At 37.1% G+C, this 19,887-nt stretch overlaps 1 protein-coding gene across 1 annotated transcript in view; it reads left to right on the forward strand.

Moving 5' to 3' along the window:
* The window catches only part of MACO1 (macoilin 1), a 30,505-nt gene extending 10,924 nt beyond the window's left edge, over positions 1 to 19,581 (forward strand). The window contains exons 4-11 of the mRNA XM_052811170.1: positions 1,614 to 1,737; positions 3,975 to 4,153; positions 4,626 to 5,124; positions 13,692 to 13,850; positions 14,046 to 14,228; positions 15,062 to 15,182; positions 16,728 to 16,902; positions 18,057 to 19,581. Of these exons, the coding sequence (XP_052667130.1) occupies positions 1,614 to 1,737; positions 3,975 to 4,153; positions 4,626 to 5,124; positions 13,692 to 13,850; positions 14,046 to 14,228; positions 15,062 to 15,182; positions 16,728 to 16,902; positions 18,057 to 18,259 (1,643 nt within the window). The 3' untranslated portion in view covers positions 18,260 to 19,581. The remainder of the gene's footprint in view (positions 1 to 1,613; positions 1,738 to 3,974; positions 4,154 to 4,625; positions 5,125 to 13,691; positions 13,851 to 14,045; positions 14,229 to 15,061; positions 15,183 to 16,727; positions 16,903 to 18,056) is intronic.
* Positions 19,582 to 19,887: the final 306 nt, after the last annotated feature.

A 19,887-nucleotide genomic window follows, 5' to 3' on the forward strand; every position in this document is an offset into this window, starting at 1 on the left:
TCCCACCCTTTTTTTTTTATCCTTAGTTGTTTGGGTTTGTTTTAATAAATCCTTGGGTTCTGGGGCAGCAGTTGGATTGGGGGGAGGTGGTTTAGTTTGCATGAGCACTAATACTTGATATGGGTTATGTGTATGTCTTTCCCTCAATCATAAAATTTTAGGAATAAATCTTGATTTTTTTAATTTTTTTTTTTTAATTTTTTTTCTTAGAGGTAACTTTTCACTACCCAAGTCCTTGGGATTTGGGGCTTTTGTAATATTTCATGTTAGACTTGCCATCAGATCACAAGAATTTGCAGGATAGCATGCATCATTTCTCAGCTTACTGGTGAAAGCAGTCATCTTTCTGATGAGTTAGTCATTTATAATAATGACAATGTGGGAGCTAATGGAAGATACTGTGAACCAGTTGCTGCCCAATTTAAAATACGTAGAAAATCTGGAGTTATTTTTAGGATTGTATTAATATGTTAAAATGTTATCTGAAGTCGTTCTCAGGGTTGATGTTTAGAAACCCCAAAGGAAAAACCTGATGGGCCAGTTTTAACTGTAGCTATTGAGCTTGTTTAATATTTTAATTCACTGCAATGTTGGGGATTCTTCTTTTTAAATGCTCATCTTAGTTGATGGGAACTTACTCTTTTTCTTTTTTTTTTTCTTTTTTTTTTTTTTAAGAAGTAATGATCTTTTTAGGTGGTATGTCTACCTAGCTGAAATGTTGAGTTCCTTTAAGCTGACAGTTTCTGCTATAGGTTTCTCATTTATGCAGAGTGCAGCTATTCAAGAGAGACCAAACTGGAGACCACAGTAAATAACATCAGGGCCTCAGAGTAACGGTCTTTTTAGTTTCAAATTTGAGACCTGTTTCCACATCAGCACACTATATGTTGATGTCAGAATGTAATCAAGAACTTTGTTTATTTTGATGAAGCTTGTGGCATGAAACTGGAATTGATTTGTGGAAATTTACAGTGGCTATATTGCAAGCCACAGTGATGTTTTCCATTGGTCAAGAGGTTTAAGACCTTAGTTTTGCTTGGCTACTATTTTACAGTCTCACCAGTAGTGCTGGAGAGAGAAATCAATACAGCGTCCTAAATGTTCTCCTGATGTAGAGTTTTGAGTCGCAGACTGTTGTCTGCATTACTGTATATGGAGTAACCAGTACTGTGCTTACTCACTCCTGTTTTCTCAGCTGATTTGCTCACTGCTGCTACTAAGATATACCTAACTTGGAGTGAAAAAGTAGTCCAAGCTCACCACTTCTGACTCAAACATCATAAGCTGTAACATTACCTCATCTTCTGCAGTTACTTCCATTCGTGTTCCTTCTCTGTATAGGGTTTTGTGCCAAGCTATTTCATTAGCTCTGCATCTGTTATTTTTCACTGATGCCTTATAAAAGTAATAAAGCAAGATAAGGAGACAAAAGTTTAGAGTTGGTTTAAAATAAAGACATCCTAGATACTTTATTCTGAAAAAAACCTCTTACAATTCCCTATAGCTGTCTGAAAATTTCCCTTAACTTTTGGAATGTTTTAAAAATAACTTTAAAATATTTGCTGCTTGTAATATATTACTAAGGTATTTCTCTTTTTCTCTTCTCTCAATAGAGAGGGGTGTGTGCTTACCAACAGTATCACTGTGGATACTTTTCGTTTATATTGAAGCAGCCATTAGATTTAAAGATTTAAAAAACTTCCATGTAGACCTATGTCGTCCATTTGCAGCACACTGGTAAGTGTTTTTTTCTCCTTTTCTTACTAACGTTTATTTCAGCAGGGAAATTAATATTCAGGGCTTTTTATTTTCATTCAGGGTTTGGCTTCAGTTCTCCCCTTGCACATCTGTCATTAAATATTCCACAAGAAATGTACGCTAAACGTTAACCAAGTGTAACCTTTCTAAAGATACAGTGCTTGTGAGCTGTAGGGAATATGTAGCATGGATATTCATAGCATTTCTTGAAAGTTCTTGTCATCAGTTTACAAATTTTGTATTTACATAATGAATAGATGGTAAAAGTAGCAAAAAAATAGTTTAACTGATAACTTATGTATCCTGTTGTTATGAAAATCTTCTTCCTTTTCTGTAACAAAGCACTCCTCTTTTTCCTCTCCAATGAGAAGGATTCTCATGAGCATCTGATTTCATAATTCACCAGAGGAAGTGAATAAGCTTCAGGTTGAAAATCATGACAGAAAATAAAAAACAAATGCTACTTATTACACTACTTCTTTGGAAGTGATAAGAGTGACTTCAGGCAAAAGACTTAAACTGCAGAGTATCCATATCTGGAAGAAGTGAACTTTTATTCTGCAAGTTTTTAGTGTAGTATGCATTGATTGGGCTATGTTTAAAAAGTGTCCTGTTTTTCCTGGAGTCATTTGGTCCAATTCCCTGTGATACAGTCTCCAATAAATTAGACATCTGTCATTTTAATTTATATTGTCTACATTGTGCACTAAATCCCTTAAACATTAATTAAATTCTATAATAGGTTACAAAAGCACTTTAGGAGCTGTGAAGAAAGGTCTTTCTGCTGCTGAATTGGATGCAAACATTTCAGCTTGTCATCAGAGTTTTAGAACTGTAGCTACAGCTGGCTTTACACAGTGTTACAAAAGAAGCATTGGCAGAGATAATGTCAGATGCATATGCAAATGATTCTTGCATTCTGGCAGCTTACTTAGAAATGCAATTTGCACAGTGCTATTACTGAGCAAAGAATGAGAAGATTTTAATGGTTAATAGTCACCTGCATCTGAGTTTTCCCCTGATCTAGGATACCTTCAGTGTTTAAAATGCAACTTCACTGTGCTTTGTTGAAATACTTGTCAAAGATATATTTATTTTTATACAGGGGTGTTTGCTTATTGATTGAGTATCCTTGTTAATAAACACACTAGCATGATTTGTTAGCATTCTGTATTGGTGCAGTTGTCAAAAGCTAGTAAGAATACTTAAATTCTGCATGATGAAGCTGATACTCAAAAAAATAATTCCAAAGTTCTGTTATGCTTCTGTCATCCCTGTCAACAAATGGAGCAGCAGAGTCTGACTGGAAGTGAAATTCTTCATATCTTATCTGTCAGTAAGATAAGTGGAAGAACTAGGTCTAGAGATTAGATGTTTTTCGCTTACAGCTTCAAGGTCAGTCTCCTAAACGAGGAATTTCCAAAGGCCATTTGTTGCCCACAGAAGATGTCTTAATTGTGGCCATCCTCAACAGAGGCAGATGGTTATTGAGGCTTTACCTCCAGGGTCACTTCTGGCTGTACCAGGTGTGGGTGATGGCATTTTGGCTCACAGCCTTGGTCCCCCCCAGCAATGCAGTAGACCCAAAGCTGTGTGTTCCAACGGCTTCTCCAGCTCTTGTTTCTCAGCCTGTGCTGCAGTGAGAAGGTATCGCAAGGCCTGTTGCAGAGGCGGTATTTTGGAGAACCATTGTTTTGTCTCAGTTTTAAAGAGTGGTGGAAGAGGGATCTGCTATTAATTTCTGAGTGCAAAAGGATGGGGCTAAGGATCAGTTTTTCCTTTTGCTGTTCTGGGTGAATGTTGTTAACACACCTCCCAGTTTAATGTCTTGCATATTACAGGGCCCTTTAGGAACAAAACTTGGGAATTTCTGCTGTATTTGGCTGTTATCTCCTTAAAAGATAAAAAAAAAAAATTCCAGTCTGGTGCTTGTCTAAAAGCTGTCTTTGCTATGCATAGTGCAATTGCGTTGTCATAATCCTTTAATCTATGCTACAGTTAATTGCTGTCTGTAATGAACTGTAATTTTGTCTTGATAAAGACATCCCTATATTTTTGAACTGTAGCTTTATTGTAGTACAGCAAAAAATGTTTTGTATATAATTTTCTATGAAGAGTTGTAATTCAGACATATTCACAGCTAGATAATTTATTACAATTTATTCATTTACTATTGTGGTTACGTTTTAATTAATAATGTTGCTTTTTTTTCTTAGTATTGGCTATCCTGTTGTGACTTTGGGCTTTGGCTTTAAAAGTTACGTCAGCTACAAAATGCGTTTAAGAAAACAAAAAGAAGTGCAGAAAGAGAATGAGTTCTACATGCAGCTTCTCCAGCAAGCTCTGCCCCCCGAACAGCAGATGTTACAAAGGCAAGAGAGGGAGGCAGAGGAAGGCAAGTTGTATTTCTTACTTAATGTGTTTGCTATTATTAAAAAAAAAAAAAAAAAAAAAAAAGCCTAAAAGACTGCTAAGGAAGAGCTGCTTTAGTCCATGTTGTTTTGATCAAAGTATAGTGAACTTAGAGAGGAGCAGAAATAAAATGATCTTGGCAGTGGTTAGTATGACAGTAGAAATGAAATGCATCCGCTGTTTAGTTCTTTATTAGCAGCTGCATCAATCTAGTCAGTCACTGCTCTATGAGGCACTAGTATTTATTATTAAATCCCTCGGTTACTGTTTCCTGCCTGTAATGAGAAAAAGTCTTAAAATATCATGTGACTTCTGATTTTCTTTTCTAAATAGACTCTAATAATGATTGTTTTCTGCAGAAATAATTGATGTGTACTTAATGATTTTTTTCTTTGTATGTCACAGTATTGATTGATTTAATGAACTAAGTATTTTTTTTTATTTTGGTATTGCAGCAGCCAAAGGATTATCTGATATGGATTCCTCAATACTTTTGCAGCACAATGGAGGCATTCCAGCTAATAAAAAATTATCTGCAACATTGCCAGAGCTAGAATATAGAGAAAAAGGGAAAGAAAAGGACAAGGATGCTAAGAAACACAACCTTGGAATAAACAACAATATTTTGCAACCTGTAGACTCTAAAATACAAGAAATTGAATATATGGAAAACCATATCAATAGTAAAAGATTAAATAATGATCTTGTAGGAAGTACAGAAAACCTCTTAAAAGAGGACTCATGCACTGCCTCGTCCAAAAATTACAAAAATGTCAGCGGAGTTGTGAACTCCTCGCCTCGCAGTCACAGTGCAACTAATGGGAGCATCCCTTCCTCATCTACTAAAAATGAGAAAAAACAGAAATGTGCTAGCAAGAGCCCAAGCACACATAAGGACTTAATGGAAAATTGTATTCCTAATAACCAGCTAAGCAAACCAGATGCACTGGTAAGGTAAGTTTGATCTGAGCATTGTGTAATAGCCTGTCTTATCCTCCCTTCGTTCCAGTACATCAAATCTTTTTTTTTTTCTTAGGAAAATGTAACTTGTGATCCCATAAAGGAGACAGAATTGTCTAGTAATGGAATAAGATAACTAGGAACTGGGCCTTTTGAGTTCCGTTCCTGATTTTTGCCTCTGGTTTGCTATGCAGCCTTGAGCAAATTGCTTCCTTTCTACCTCAGTATATGATACTTACCTACCTCACAGGGGTGTTGTGAGGCATAATAAATAGCTTTGACAATCATTTGATAGAAGGCATGAGGGAAATGTAAAGAATCACTATGACAGAACTCGGTGGATGTGTTCTTGACAAACCTTCCATGGAGTGACCTTTACATCTCCAGGGAATTCAGTGGGGTTTGATGGTGCCTGAACAGGTGTTTTGTCTTAACTTTTTGTTTTGTTTTGTTTTCCCTTGAAATGTTTGGCTTTTGTTTTAATCTTCAATTCATGAGTATAGATGCAAAGTGTCAGCTGCCATGTAACTCCTTAAAGTGATAAGTTCAGATTCTTGCTTGCATACCTGCTGCCCTATTGGTTTAAGTACAGGTCACAAGGATTTAATTTAGCTGCCTTGTAAACTATAAAGATTGAAAAAGTCACATCTTTACATATGCTTATCTGAGGTTTAAATAAAGATGTATTTATGAAATGCTGCTAAGTACTTAAAGTGTGTGAGTCCTGAGACATATGGTGTTGTCATATGTTACCAGAACCAGAACTAAGAAAGAGGTAGTGCGTAACTGTCCAGAATGAGGACAGAGATATGTCTAGAACAAAACTGTTGCACAATTATGCACTTTCCTACCATTCCTGGCCTATGTCTCTCTTTTTCCTTTTCTCATGTGCTGAACACTCTTTGGCCAACAAATCGTTGTTGGCTAACTTAATTGGCAGATCAGGTTCGCTTTCCCTGCAGGTACCTTTTGATAATTGGACTTTTGACTCTGGTCTGTCTCTGAGGATTTGTGCTATGTGAATACAGTTACTTCAGTGAAAATACTATTTTCTCCTCTGGTAATCACTCTGCCGCTGATTGGTGTACCTCTGCCAATTAAATATCCAGACTAATTGATACCTAATGTCTGTAGAGAACTTGTATGAAGCAAATAAGAAACCAGGTAATCAATCTAATCTGTGAATCAAATTCAGCCAAGATTAATGGGATGCAGATGGCTCTGTCTTCAGCAAAGCTGCATCTAAATAAACATGTACAGGACTGCTGTATTTGTATGTTGCTAGTTTCAGATGGGCATCTCTATACTCTTTATATGGCTTATTTGCTCACTGAGGATGAAAACAGGCCACTTAGCTTTGCTGCAGTTCAAAATATCATTCATAAGTCTTGAGAAAAGAGAAGGGAAGCGCTTTATAGAATGACCTGCCAGACTAAAATTTTGTCCCATGTAGCTATGACAAGGAATGAGTTTTAAACCTTGTGTGTGTTAAGTTTTAAATTACACATTGAAATTCTTATATGCTGTGATGTGAGCTTAGACCAGGTGGTCATTATAATTGTCCAAAGCGGGTTTTCTAATGCAGAAGTGAGTATACAATAAACTAGACTGTGTCCTTACAGAATTCTAGCTCCTCTAATTCACTGGGTAGGGACAGAGTACACAGGATCCTCTGAAAGTGCCTTTGTGCAATGTAGCCTTACTTTGCCCTGAAAGTGAATTAAGCTACTTCAGTCTTTTGTTTGTCAAGTGTTTCTATGTGATGCATGGGTGTGATGTGGGGTCTGTGCTACAAATTCCTGTACCTGCTTGTTGTACACTGATTTCCCCATGCAAGCAAGCCAGGAGCACTTAAAACACCAACGTCCTGTGTGTTGCTGCTCACAGTTTCTTACAAACATAGATGACTGAAATCATTCATGAAATCTTGTTTCTATTCAGATTGAGTATGTAACTCCTACACCAATGGAAGCATAAACTTACCTGACAAATTGGATGGGATGTTCTGCACTTAAATTTAAAAAATCATGTGTTGTTTTTTTTAACTTGTCAGTTACCCTGTCCCTGGAGCATAAGGCATTTGTTCATCATCCTTTCCACTTCCAGTAGTATTACTCATTCCCGTTATTAAACTTTTAGTCTGCATCAGTGCCGTACCCTGAAAAGGGCTATGTGAAGTCCTGCGTTTGTGTCCGACTTTCAGATCAGATCTGCTCAGCTTCCAGATAAAGATGCTTTTTATAACTACTTGTCCAGCAGACTCACAGCAGGATGTCAAAACCAAGCTGCTTTACTTTCGTGTTCACAAATGATTTCCCTGAGCTGACTAACCAGTATTAAATGTAAAGTATGCCTTATGACTGCTAGGGACTCAGGATTAACAGGGGTTATTCTAGACAGTAAAGATTGGGGTTTTTGAGAACAAGACAGTCTTGCATACTTGTTAACTTTTTCTCTTAAATATTTGATGTGACATTTATATCTGAAAGGGTACTGCTAATAAATTTAAGTTTATATGTTATATATACAATGTTACTCTTATTTGAAAGTAAGTTTTTATTTTTGTTCTGTCTGGTAAATGGTTAGTGCATGTGTGTTTAGTTTTCTGGAGAGGAAGTTACTGATCCCCATCTCTAGGTATTTCACTGAATAATATGTTACGTTATTGTCATCTTGTTAGCTAGAGCAGCGGGATTCAAGAGGCTCTGTCCCTGCTGATCAGCCTTTAAAGTAACCTCTGTCTTAGGTTTGTGGTGTGGTTTTGCTTTTTTTTTTTTTTGTTCCTACAATTGAAATGAATATCTACTTCTGATGGATGCTGAAATCTGCTGTTTGTTTGTCAAGAACTTAATAATTGAATCTGTGATCTGAGTTGCTTATTTCCCAACACTGTGGTAATTGGGCCAATGGAGGGATACATTTGGTATCCAACGGAGGGTTAACAGTGATATCCCCTTACACTTAATAGTGTTTGTCAGTAGGTACAGAGCAAGTTGACTTTTTGTTATTGTTACTTTTTGTTATTGTTACTTATTTCACTGTCACTTCTGAGGTGCAGCAGGTTTTGTTCATGTTTTAGGGGGCTCGATGTATGGAACAAGTCCAAGCTGTAATTGATGCAGAATTTTTGTGTGTGTGTGTTGCTTATTACACAGTATTAATCAGGTCCTGCCTCTAGTTATTTGCATCCTTAAAAAAAGAAAAAAAACCACACATACAAAAAACTGGCAGTGCAGCTTGGCAAAACTGTTTGTATCCATAGAGGTCGTGCCTTTGGCACATGAGGTGTTGAAACAAGCTGTCTTATGTACTAATTATTCTCAGAGATAATGATGACATCTTCTGGCAATTGGTCTAAGAAAAATATTTGTGAAGCAAGGGCTGGTCTACCACATCTTATTTTGCTTTCTTAAAATTTGATATTACCTGCAGAGATGAACTTGAAGGTTTCAATGTAAATTTCTGTTCATTTGATGCTAATTATTATACATCTTCTGTGGCACCACTGACGTTCTAAAAGTGATTGCTGCTGCTTCCTTATCCCCCCTGCCTGAAATGGCATTAGTATACCAGAAGGCTTTCTGCTGTCAGCTGCAGTGGGGGAGAAGGTCAGTGTTTCCTGCAATATGATGGGAGTGAAGGAAAGTATAGAATAGAAAAGCAAAAGAATTGGGAATGTAAATTAGAAATCTGGGAGACAATCCTTCTAGCAGACCATTTTCAAGCCACTGTCAGCGTAGTGCTTGGACTGTTCAGAAACAGAATAACCTTTTGAAATGCCAGCTACTTAGATCGATTCTGTGCAGGAAAAAAATAAGTAACTCTGCTTTCTCTCTGTGGATTACTGTCTTTTTGGTAATGAAAAATGCTCCGAGGAACTGCTGGTAACAGCATATTAGTTACAGCAGGAGAACCTCAGTGCTGTGGGATCACATCGGCTACTTCAAAGAAGTAGGTTCACTGCGGCAGATGCTTATGCCAACGGATTGGCCCGGAACAGAACAAAGGAAAAAATGAGTCTTAGAAAAGCATCTGGGTGCTTTCTGGGTCTTTTAAAACTTTAATTTTTATATCAATTGTGTTTAATTTGTGTGCAGTTGTCAGGTGATTATGGAATTGCATTAACCGAGTAAACTAAGCAACAAGGGTATGTTATTCACCAGTTATCAATACTTAAGAGGATTAAGCTGAATTGAGTTGTCTTTAAGTTGATCCATCAATCTTCCTTGAAGCATTTGGAAAAATACTCAGTCTTGGAGGTGACTACTGATTAATTCTCTTCATCAGTGAGATCAGGAATGATATGTGGTAGTGCTGAGAAAAGGGGTAAATCTGCATTTATAGTAATAACAAACCAAAAGAAATTGGCCTTGGTTGTATAAACAGCACAATGTAATAATCTGCAACTAAACCCTTGTTTTAAAAATAGTTGTGTGTCAAAATGACTTGTAGTTTGTGCAGCAATAGAGAAAAGTATCTTCTAGAACTCAAGTTTTCTTCATCCCTCTTTGTAAATAACTTTTCCAATAAGCCTGGAAATAGGAGACTTAAGCAGAAAATGAAATGGCAGAAAGAATAATAATAATAAAAAAAGTGCTCTCTTATTGGGTCATTTGTCATTGTAACAGTAGTGCAGACTATTACAGTGGGGAGGAGGGAAAACTCCACATACTAGTCTGTGCTCATAGCAGCGAAGCTTTCTTTTATGACATTGTATTGGTTTACCTTGATAATGTGCTTTCATTTTAGAAAGGGGGCAACATAAAGGGTGTTTTTAATCTCTTTGTATTTCTGTGAAATGATGGATGACCTCTCTGTCTATATACAGAGAAGAGCTTTGACTTGCCGTTCCACAGGAGGAAATTTTTAGGCTGAAAATGTTTGACTGGACTTTATAAGATGGATAAGAACATGATGGATAAGAACATGGTTACACACCAGAGAATGCAACGAGTACATGTGGCTTTGAGAGGAAACTAACTTCACATCTCTCCTTTTTTTTTTTTTTTTTTTTTTTAAATGAAGTTGTTTCTTTAGCTAATAGTGGCAGGTCTGGGAGAGAAACCATATAGGAAACATTTGGTCCTTGCATTATGATGGATTATTAGCTTCCTAACTCATTTTAGATAGTAAGGAGCATTTATTTGCTCTATAAATCACAGAAAACATCTGCTCTGTTATTTAAAGCTATAGTAAAAACTACAGCATAATGAAAAGGAGTAATTAAAATCTGGTAAAATCTTGCTTTAAAACTTGTTTAGAAATAAGTCCATCGATAGATGGTCTTGTTTAGAAATGGTTTTGTCTGCCATTGACTTGGAAGAGATTAGTTTTCTCTGTATTAATTCTCTTTTGCCCCTTTGGAATTGCACTATAGTAGCTGATCACTCACTGTATGTAGATTGATCATGTTTTACATATGTTAATTCTGTCTTTCGACTGTTTAAGTTAGGTCATCTGTGCTGATAGGAGTGATTGTTTCACAACAGAATAAAAGCTCTTAACTGCATGGTGTTCTGAAATTCAGGTGTGTGGAAGTACTGGATCCTTTGATTAGAGTAAGTCAAACTGCTTAACTTGCCATTCTTTCACTCCTGAGCCTACGGTGAGCTCATTTATGGTGGCTAGTAAATCAGAGACTGTTTGTGTTTTAATGGATGCACAATGTATGTAGTTCCCAGTTTATACCTGCTAGCAGTTTCTAAGAAAAAGAAGCTTCTCTCTGCAGTGTTTAGTGAATGAAGGGTTGCAGGCGAACAGCTCCAACTGCTCATAGGCAGTAATATTCTATTGGTATGTGGTCTGCCTGGGTGTGTTTTAGCGGTGTGGCTACTGTTTTTTCATAAGCAATGGAAGCACCCAGAGTTCAATTGATGCTTGTTGAATTTAATCCTGGCTTCTTTGCGATTTACAGTGAAAGCCATAGTGAATGGCAGGTTGGTCTTGTTTTCCTGTAAAAGCTACCCAAAGTCCCCTGTGGTCCTTCGGAGTAAAAGGATGAATATTTGATGCTTGGAGCATGCTTGAAAAGTTAAGGTGGAAAGGACATCCATGAGGCTTTGGCTCTGTGTTCAGGCAGGATTTGAGTGATGCATAACGAGTGTGCAACACTTCCTGACCCCAGTTCTCGCAAATGTAATGTGCACAGTTCTGTTTGGACACTTAAACCTATGCTGTGTTAAAAGGAAAGCTGTGGCTTGTGGCCTAATATATTTCCTCCTGGTTTGGAAAGTAGGCATCCTTTCTGCTCATGTTTGTGTGCACTCTATGGATCATGCAGGTTTCATCTTTCTTTACAGCACAGTCTGGACCAGCCCCATGAGCACTGCAGGTACAGAGCCCTCATTGAAACCAGCAGGAATGCCATGAACCAGATGGCCTAAGAAGTTTGAACTAATGTCAATACTCTGTTGCCAAAAATACAAATTCAGCTTGTCCTGTACCAGCACCGCTGATTTATTTGGGCTTTACCTGATCCAGTGCTTCTTTTCCTGGAATACTAAATAACCAAAATAAATCCTGGTATATCTTATTTGAGCAAGTTTGACATAGTCTTAGTTACAGGGAAATGGCTATTTACAGCTGTCTTATTTTCACAGTTATCCTTTATTGTAGAGATATATGTTGAAATTATTTATAGATACTTGTCAATGTAAAGTGTGTGTGATTTATGTGCATTCCTTTACATTTTCCTACCAACCATTTCTTCACCTATTTATGAAAACCTATATTAAAACCAATCAGCTGTTGGCAGGCAAGAGTCTGTTAATGCTTCCTACAGCATCTTACTGTCTTCAATTAATAAGTTTGCTCTTTCTAAAACACTTAGTTACTGCTAATTGGAAGATTAAATTGAACTGTTATATCATCATCCAACGGCTGTCCAGCTCTATCACTTAACATACTGAACACAGTGAAAATACATACCTAATACGGTCTGCTGATGGGTTTTCCATTTTTGGTTTGTGTGCTGTGTTACATGGTTGAATGAATATTTGGTTAGGTTTGCAAATTCTTTTCCTCTTACAACAGAGTTGAAATGATTTGTGGTCTTCAACATGAAATGTGTATTTGCTTTGTACTATTGCTGTTTGCCTACTAAGTATAAGTTGGGGGTTTTTTTTCTTTTTAAAGGTACATTTGACCACAATTTATACTATAGTAAAAGGAATTCATCTTACCAGTAGGGCAGTTCAAGTATAACTAGAAAGACAGCTTAGTACAGCTGTAGCGAGTAGGCTCTGAGCATTTGAGTTCTATGAGTGTATTATAGACCACACTCTTTTATAGGCTGTTTCTTTCTGTTCATTTACCCAGTAGACCTCTTCGGTGCAGTTTTAGCCTATTGCAGACATACTTTCATGAATTTCCATAAGTTTGATGATTCCACATTTAACCTCTTGATTCATTCACACAGGATGTTCTTATGCCTCATATCATTACATCTCTCGCTAGCATTTTAGGTTGAGATTTTCCTGCGCAGAAGCCCAAAAGAGCTAAGTGGTTTTCATTACGAGGACAAAAAGCTATAACCGTTTGTCTGTGCTAGTGAATGTCAATAAGGGCAGTTCATTTTGGCTTTTGGGACTATTTTCCCCAAGTTTGAATGTTCAACTACCATTAATTCTGTATGGAACTCTAGGAAACAAAACCATCTTTATCTTCTGTATGAACATTAAAAAATTTTTACTTCAATAACTGATGGAGCAAATGAGAATTATGTCTGAATGACTGAGAGGCGTATTTGCTTTAAATGAGTATGTAACATAGTGCTTGTAAAAAATGGTTGATTACTCACCTATGATGTGTTTTTATTCTAAGAATCAATAATCTTGTTTTGAAAATGTGGGGAAAAAAATAAGGTGAGCTGGGGGCCTGTCTTTAGAAATTCGTGTTTTCTTTAACCAAGTTTGGTTGAAAATATTTTAATTAATAAGCTTGCATGAGTCTTCAAGAACTTTCAAAAGCTACAATTAAGTGTATAGCAGATGGTCTCTGTTCAGGAGCAATTAAAACTAAATTTACTGACTCCTGAACTGTGGATGACTTAACACGTACTCTTTATTCAACATGCACATCATGTACTTCAAGAAAAAAAAATGTTTAGGTGAGAATTCAGCAGTATGCTCCATTGCTCAGCTATAGCTAACAAATGAAACTCAGAATTAGTTGAGAAAAGTAAAAATTTGTTCATATGTGCACCTGTCCTTGTTTACAACTTCTCAGACTTACCCATTTCACTTCTGCTTGAAGAGGAAAAATACAATTCCATAGGATTTGTTTTACAACTCTGCAGTGCATGGAGGAAAACAAAATTCCTGTGGGAGGTTATGAAGTGTGTGTATAGCTATACATAGAGCTATATGTGTGTAGTTACATAAAACATTATTATTTAGCAAGGATAGACATAATTTCTGAGAGCTGATTATTTTAAGTATGAAGGGTTTGGGGGGGTTGGCAGATGGTACGATGTTTACTCTGCTTATTTTTATATAATGTGCTTGAACCTTTGGGTAACTGGGAAATAAAGTGAAATTATCTTTTAAAATTGTCTTTCTTAGGTTGGAACAAGATATTAAAAAGTTAAAGGCTGACCTGCAAGCAAGCAGGCAGATTGAACAGGAGCTACGTAGTCAGATCAGTTCTCTGACTAACACAGAGCGGGGAATTCGGTCTGAAATCGGACAGCTCCGGCAAGAAAATGAACTGCTTCAGAACAAGTATGTGTTTTTACGCAGCTGTGTACATTAGTTGCTGATGACTGTAGTCTGGTAAAGGGGAATTATTATGTTAAGACTTTGCAAAATTTGAGGCACTTGTCTGCAAATCCAGCAAGACTCATTTGGGACCATTGGCAGCAATTTATTTTTAGTAAGTAAAATCCTCCATTAAATCCCATACCTGTTACTTTCCAGATTACACAATGCTGTACAAATGAAACAAAAAGACAAACAAATGATCAGCCAGTTGGAGAAGAAACTAAAGGCAGAGCAGGAGGCACGAGCCTTTGTAGAAAAACAATTAATGGAAGAAAAGAAGAGAAAGAAGTTGGAAGAAGCAACTGCTGCACGTGCTGTCGCCTTTGCTGCTGCTACAAGGTACTTTTGTTCTACCCCAGAAGCAAGCTCAGCTCCAGAAAATTACTGAAATGTAGCTGTTGCTACTGAAATGTGTTTTGGGGGGATTTGGGGAGGCACTTCACACTCTTCTGTACTGTATATGATTTTTTTTTTTTTTTTTAAAAAGCTGTATTTGTGTTAAGAGGTTTATTTGTGTTAAGGCAGTGGGAGGACTGGGAGATCTTGCATGAAGCTGAGTCTCAGTACTCCTATACATTACATTTACAGGATGTAAAGGATGAATATGCTCTAAATTATCTGCTGTACCTTAATTGTGCTAATAGAGAGATGTTGTACCCTGCATGGGTCAGTCTGCTTTAAAAAAAGGAACATCACCTTTCACGTGGGGACTGTAAATCAAGGATTCATGTAACAACGTTGGCCAAAATACTGTCTTGATCTCAGATCTTGAAAGTTTTCTGCTCTAGCCAGTGACTACCAGTGCTCAGGACAGTGGTGTTTCAGTAGTAACATAGGTGTATAGATGGGAAGTTTTTCAAGATGAAAGCATGGCGCAAGTGTGGATCATTTTAATCTGCAGTGCTTCAAATGTCTAAGAAGAATTATTTCTGCTTTTCTGCTCCATATTTCATAAATATTCCAAATTTCCTAATACTTGAGGCGTAACATTGAGTAACTTTTTGCAGCTCTTTGCATTGTTGCCATAAGGGAAATTCTCTTGCTGAAAAGAACAAAGTTAGCTTCCTCTTTTTATCCTTCAATATTTATATTAATTTTCATGTTATAAACAGTTCAGGAATGACAGCCTCATTCTTATTTCATCTGCTTCTCTCTTAATGTTTTTTCTGCAGAGGAGAATGTACTGAAACTTTACGAAATCGTATCCGAGAGCTGGAGACAGAGTGCAAGAAGCTAACAATTGACATAAAGCTGAAAGAAGATCAGATACGAGAACTAGAAATAAAAGTTCAGGTAATGAGAAAGCACCAGGGGCTTAGATCATCATCACAATGAGTTGCTTTCAACCCTCTGAAATTGGTGAATCTACATAAGAGGCAATCAACCCCTTCAAGAATTATGCTCTTGAGATGTCTGTCTTGCATATCTTGCATCAGGCTTTGTAAGAATGTGGGTGTGAGAAAGGTTAATAGTCTCAGCTCCACACCATTCAATTGTTTAAATTACTGGATTTCCGCCCCCCCCCCCCCCGCCCCCCCCCCCCCCAAACCAATGGTCTGGGTAGGCTGAGAATATAATCCCCTCAACAACATTTTTTGGTCTAATGTGAGGAGCTTGTTGCCAGTATGTATCATTATAAATTTCACTGCTAGCAAGTAAGATTGCTTACTCAATGCAATCTTAATCACTGGCCAGACATTTTAAATTTTTTTTTTATTTTTTTTTTTGTGAAAGGGCTTGAATATTGAAAGTACATTGTGGTACACTTGCAGCAGACACATTGTCTGGCATGTTAGAGTTTAAGAGCTCAAATGTGTGAGTTGAAGTTGACCTTATTCCTTTAAAATGTCTGTTCCTAAAGATGTATTCGGACTGTCAACTGGCAGTTTGCATGAATATGTATTTTTAATGTCCTGTGGGTTTTTAGACACTCTTCAGAATCCACCTGGTCTTATTGTGAATTTGTTTCCAAATAACATATGCAGTCTTGTTGTTCCTAGGTTTACCAAACCCTTGAAAACAACTGTGGTTTATCCATAGAGAATATGAGCATGGCTTTCAGATAATTAAACCCAGCTATAATCAAGCTTTTTGGTTTTATTACTGTCTTCAAACTGTTAGAGAAGCTTTTTGCTACAGGCATTAATATTTCCCCCATTGTATTATTGTTTCTTCATTCAAAAGTATAGAACTTTTTTTGTGTATAGCATTTCTTTTTTTCTTAGTCAAAATATTAATGCATACTTGCCAGCCACAAGGTGCCTGTCTCTTATGTGTAGAATACTTGCTCCCTCCTTTTTCTCTTTCCTAAATTTCTGGGTTTGCAGCACAGTTAGGTTCAATGTGGGAAGTATTCTGAGATAAAGAAATCCCTCTCATCAGCCAACTGAAATATCTTAAAATGCTTATTTAGTATCCCTTTAAACTGTCTAGCAAGAGATCAGTCCCCATTCTAGCCATTTTGCTTACGGGAAGTGTTTTCATACTCCACAGCTTGGCTAAGAGTACTGTGCGGCTGCTTAGCTGGCACTTGGAAGTGCTGAGGAGGGTTTCTGGGTGGAGGGTCTCGATACGGATGATAGAGGGCTGAGAAGCAGAGTAAATGGTACTTGCTCACCGCACTGTAATTATGCGTTGTACAATATGGCTTTAATCACTTGTATGATGGTCATGTATAATTACTGGAGGTAATATTACAGTGTCCTTAATTAACCATCATTTTAATTTTACAGCATTAATAACAGGCCCAGTGGTGTGCTGTGGGGAAGAGAAAGACTTCTCAGTGTATCTCATGTGTAAAGTCGATGAGAATAACATTTGTCCTAATTACTCCTACAGGAGCTGCGGAAGTACAAGGAAAATGAGAAGGATACGGAGGTGTTAATGTCAGCACTTTCAGCCATGCAGGATAAAACACAGCACTTAGAGAACAGCCTGAGTGCAGAGACAAGAATCAAGCTGGATCTGTTCTCTGCATTAGGAGATGCAAAACGGCAGCTTGAGATTGCCCAAGGTAATGTGGGATAGTTTAATTCAACGTGTAGTACTGACTGAAATTGTGGAAAATATGACAGAAAGAAAGAATATCCTCCCTTTTTATTTAGGGGTGGGCTACAGCCCCTGCTCAGCATTTCAGCTTTCAGTAGGTTTTTGTCTTGTACAGCTTTGTGAATGTGAGCCTAAGCAATCCAGCTGATCAGCTGACCTAATTTCCCCAAGCTATTGAACTGAAGACAATAAATGTCAAGATGGGCGTTTAAGTTAATTTATGATGATTTTCTACATTTTTATAAACCATTACCTTAAAGCTGGAGAACTTCTTTTGAAGAGCTAGAAGATAAAATAATAGTTGCCATCTATTAAGCCCCTGTCCTTGAATCCTAATAATATTTTGATACTCCTGAAGTAAATACAACCTAAATGGGGGCAGCGGGGGGGGAATACCCCAACCTGTTTTAAACCTCACACTGGTGAGGTAAGCGTGGACACCAGTGTCTGTGTTGGGCTGGTGTTGCAGCCACCAGAGGGAGCATGAAGCCAGTATAAAACCCTGCTCAGACTGGCCTTTGTTCAGCTGTGCAAACCATGAAGCAAAATTAAATAACCTTCTGATCTAGTACCTGTTTAATTTCCTTGCAGAAGTTTGCTTGGTTGCAGGAAAATTTGATTAGAGTGAGAAATTTTTTTGTTTCATTTCATTGGTGTTTCTCTTTACGTGGTTTCATAAATTGCTGTAGTGGTGTTGTGAGTGTGCACGGAGGGGGTTTAGAAAAATGGTGAGAATAGGACAGTTTTGAAAATAAAGTAAATAACACATTTTAATAAGCGAACACTTCTGCTCCTGTGAGGTGCTTGTAAAATGCAAATGGAAAGGTGCAGGAAAAAGTTAAGCTGTAGAAATAATCTTTTGGTATGTTGCAGCTGTGAATCCAAACAATGCAAAATCTAATGGGAGTGCTATGTCTAGTTGTGTTACACGGTAACTAGAGGTAATTAAACATAGTTCGTTGACACGAACCAGGAGTTACTTGAGTTGTGCTTGTACTGATAATCATGTTAGAGTGAATGTCTTCTGGGTGTTTTGCTTCAACAGCTGTTGCCATTGAACAGCTGGTGGAGGGTGAGAACATGCTGCTGGTTCTAAGTGATGTTATTTGCTGTTTTCAGGGCAAATCATTCAAAAAGATCAGGAAATCAAGGACCTAAAACAGAAGATTGCAGAAGTTATGGCAGTAATGCCCAGCATAACATACACTGCAGCCACCAGCACTCTGAGTCCTGTTTCCCCACATTACTCTTCCAAATTTGTGGAGACCAGCCCTTCTGGACTTGATCCCAATGCCTCTGTTTATCAGCCCTTGAAGAAATGAATGCCAATTTTCTTTTTGCCCAGTAATTTTGTCATGCTGAAGGCATCACACAGGAGTGTCTCTTGCAGTCAAGATGAAATTGTATTGTGTGAGACTGTATTTGTTGTCATTTAAAACAGGATAAAAAGAACATCTGGATTGACTAGAACTGCCCATCAGTTTTTCTTGTAAATTTTTAGAAAACCTCACAGAACTTTGCAATTTATTTTCCTTGGCCAATGCATTAAAAACAATTCTTGGTTTTCAAGTAGCCAATTTTGCCTTTTTATGTACTCTTGCATGGTTTCCTCTTGAAAAATACAGGGCTTTGCTTGATTTTGAACCCTTTCCTTTTTTTTTTTTTTTTTAAATAATCAAGTTGAATTTGCAGATTCATTCAGAAATAGTGAGGAAAAAACTTTAGTTTTTACAGTGAAAGGGTTAAATAATCTAACAAAGCTTTGATTTATAGATGTATTAAATACAAATATGTGATGTTGCAGAAGATAATTTGATTACCCCTCAAAGGACCAAACAAATTTCAGGGGCGTTGTTTAAGGGAAAGAATAAGAGAATAGATGATGATGTGACGGTTGTTGTTGTGTGAAATATTTATATTCCCATTGGTGTTTTTAGTCATTGAGAATTGCTAACAGTCTTGTTCACAGTGCCTTGGGAAAAGACATTTCAAGAGGAAACTTGATAGTTTAAACTATTTTTTCCCCCCTTCACTGTCATCTAGCTTATATATCAAGCTCATTACAGAGTCTACTGCAAATTGTACATGGTAATTTGGATGTTCATTATAAACCAAGGTTACATCTCCTGTTTATTTTGATATAAACTCAGCAGTGTTCTGTAACTTGCCTTGATTATACTGCATCATGGAAGGCACAATATTAATACAGGAAGCGTTATTGTGAAGGCGGAACTGTGCAATGTACTGTATACAAGAGACTGTAAAGCTGGCTAATAAAAGCTGCAGTTCTGGGTTTTTTTTATTTTATTCAACTGTGATTTACACTTTATATCACCTTGTGTTTGACAATTTAAATGGAGCTGAATATTTTTCAGCTGTTGTGCCAAGGAGTTTTTAAGGAGTTTTAAAGGAAACTCATAAATTGCACAAAGGTTTAAGTTAAAATGTATATTATACATTGATAGAAAGTGTTTGCACTGGCAACTTCTGAAGTGTTTCAGATTTTTTGAGGGTGGGGATTGGAGGGGTGGGAAGCAAAATTGTATTGGAAACTAGCAGAATTACAAACCCAACATTATGATTTTGCAAACATGCAGTGGACTCTGGAAGGACAAAGTTCTTCTTAAAAGAAAAGTTGTTTTTTTTTTTTAAAGTTTCATGTTAATTGGCATGTATGCCTCATTAAAAAAAGAAATGAAGTAGGACACGCAAGTCAATAGAAGTATTAAAGTTTCATCATTTTAATCACAGATATTCTTTTGGGATAAAACTTCTAGCTTTAGCCAGGTGTGCATGTTGCTGTCATTTGCATTTTTGAATCATCTTGTGTAATTGTCACCATAAAAGTGTTACTCAGAAATGTCATAGGTTTTTCATCTTTGTGCAAAACATGAAATATTGTCACTGACTTTTTGTGTTGAGGTTCCCCCATTTTGCTGCCTACTTTGGC

The sequence above is a fragment of the Harpia harpyja genome, chromosome 16, assembly GCF_026419915.1.
Source record: "Harpia harpyja isolate bHarHar1 chromosome 16, bHarHar1 primary haplotype, whole genome shotgun sequence".
NCBI classification, from domain to species: domain Eukaryota; kingdom Metazoa; phylum Chordata; class Aves; order Accipitriformes; family Accipitridae; genus Harpia; species Harpia harpyja.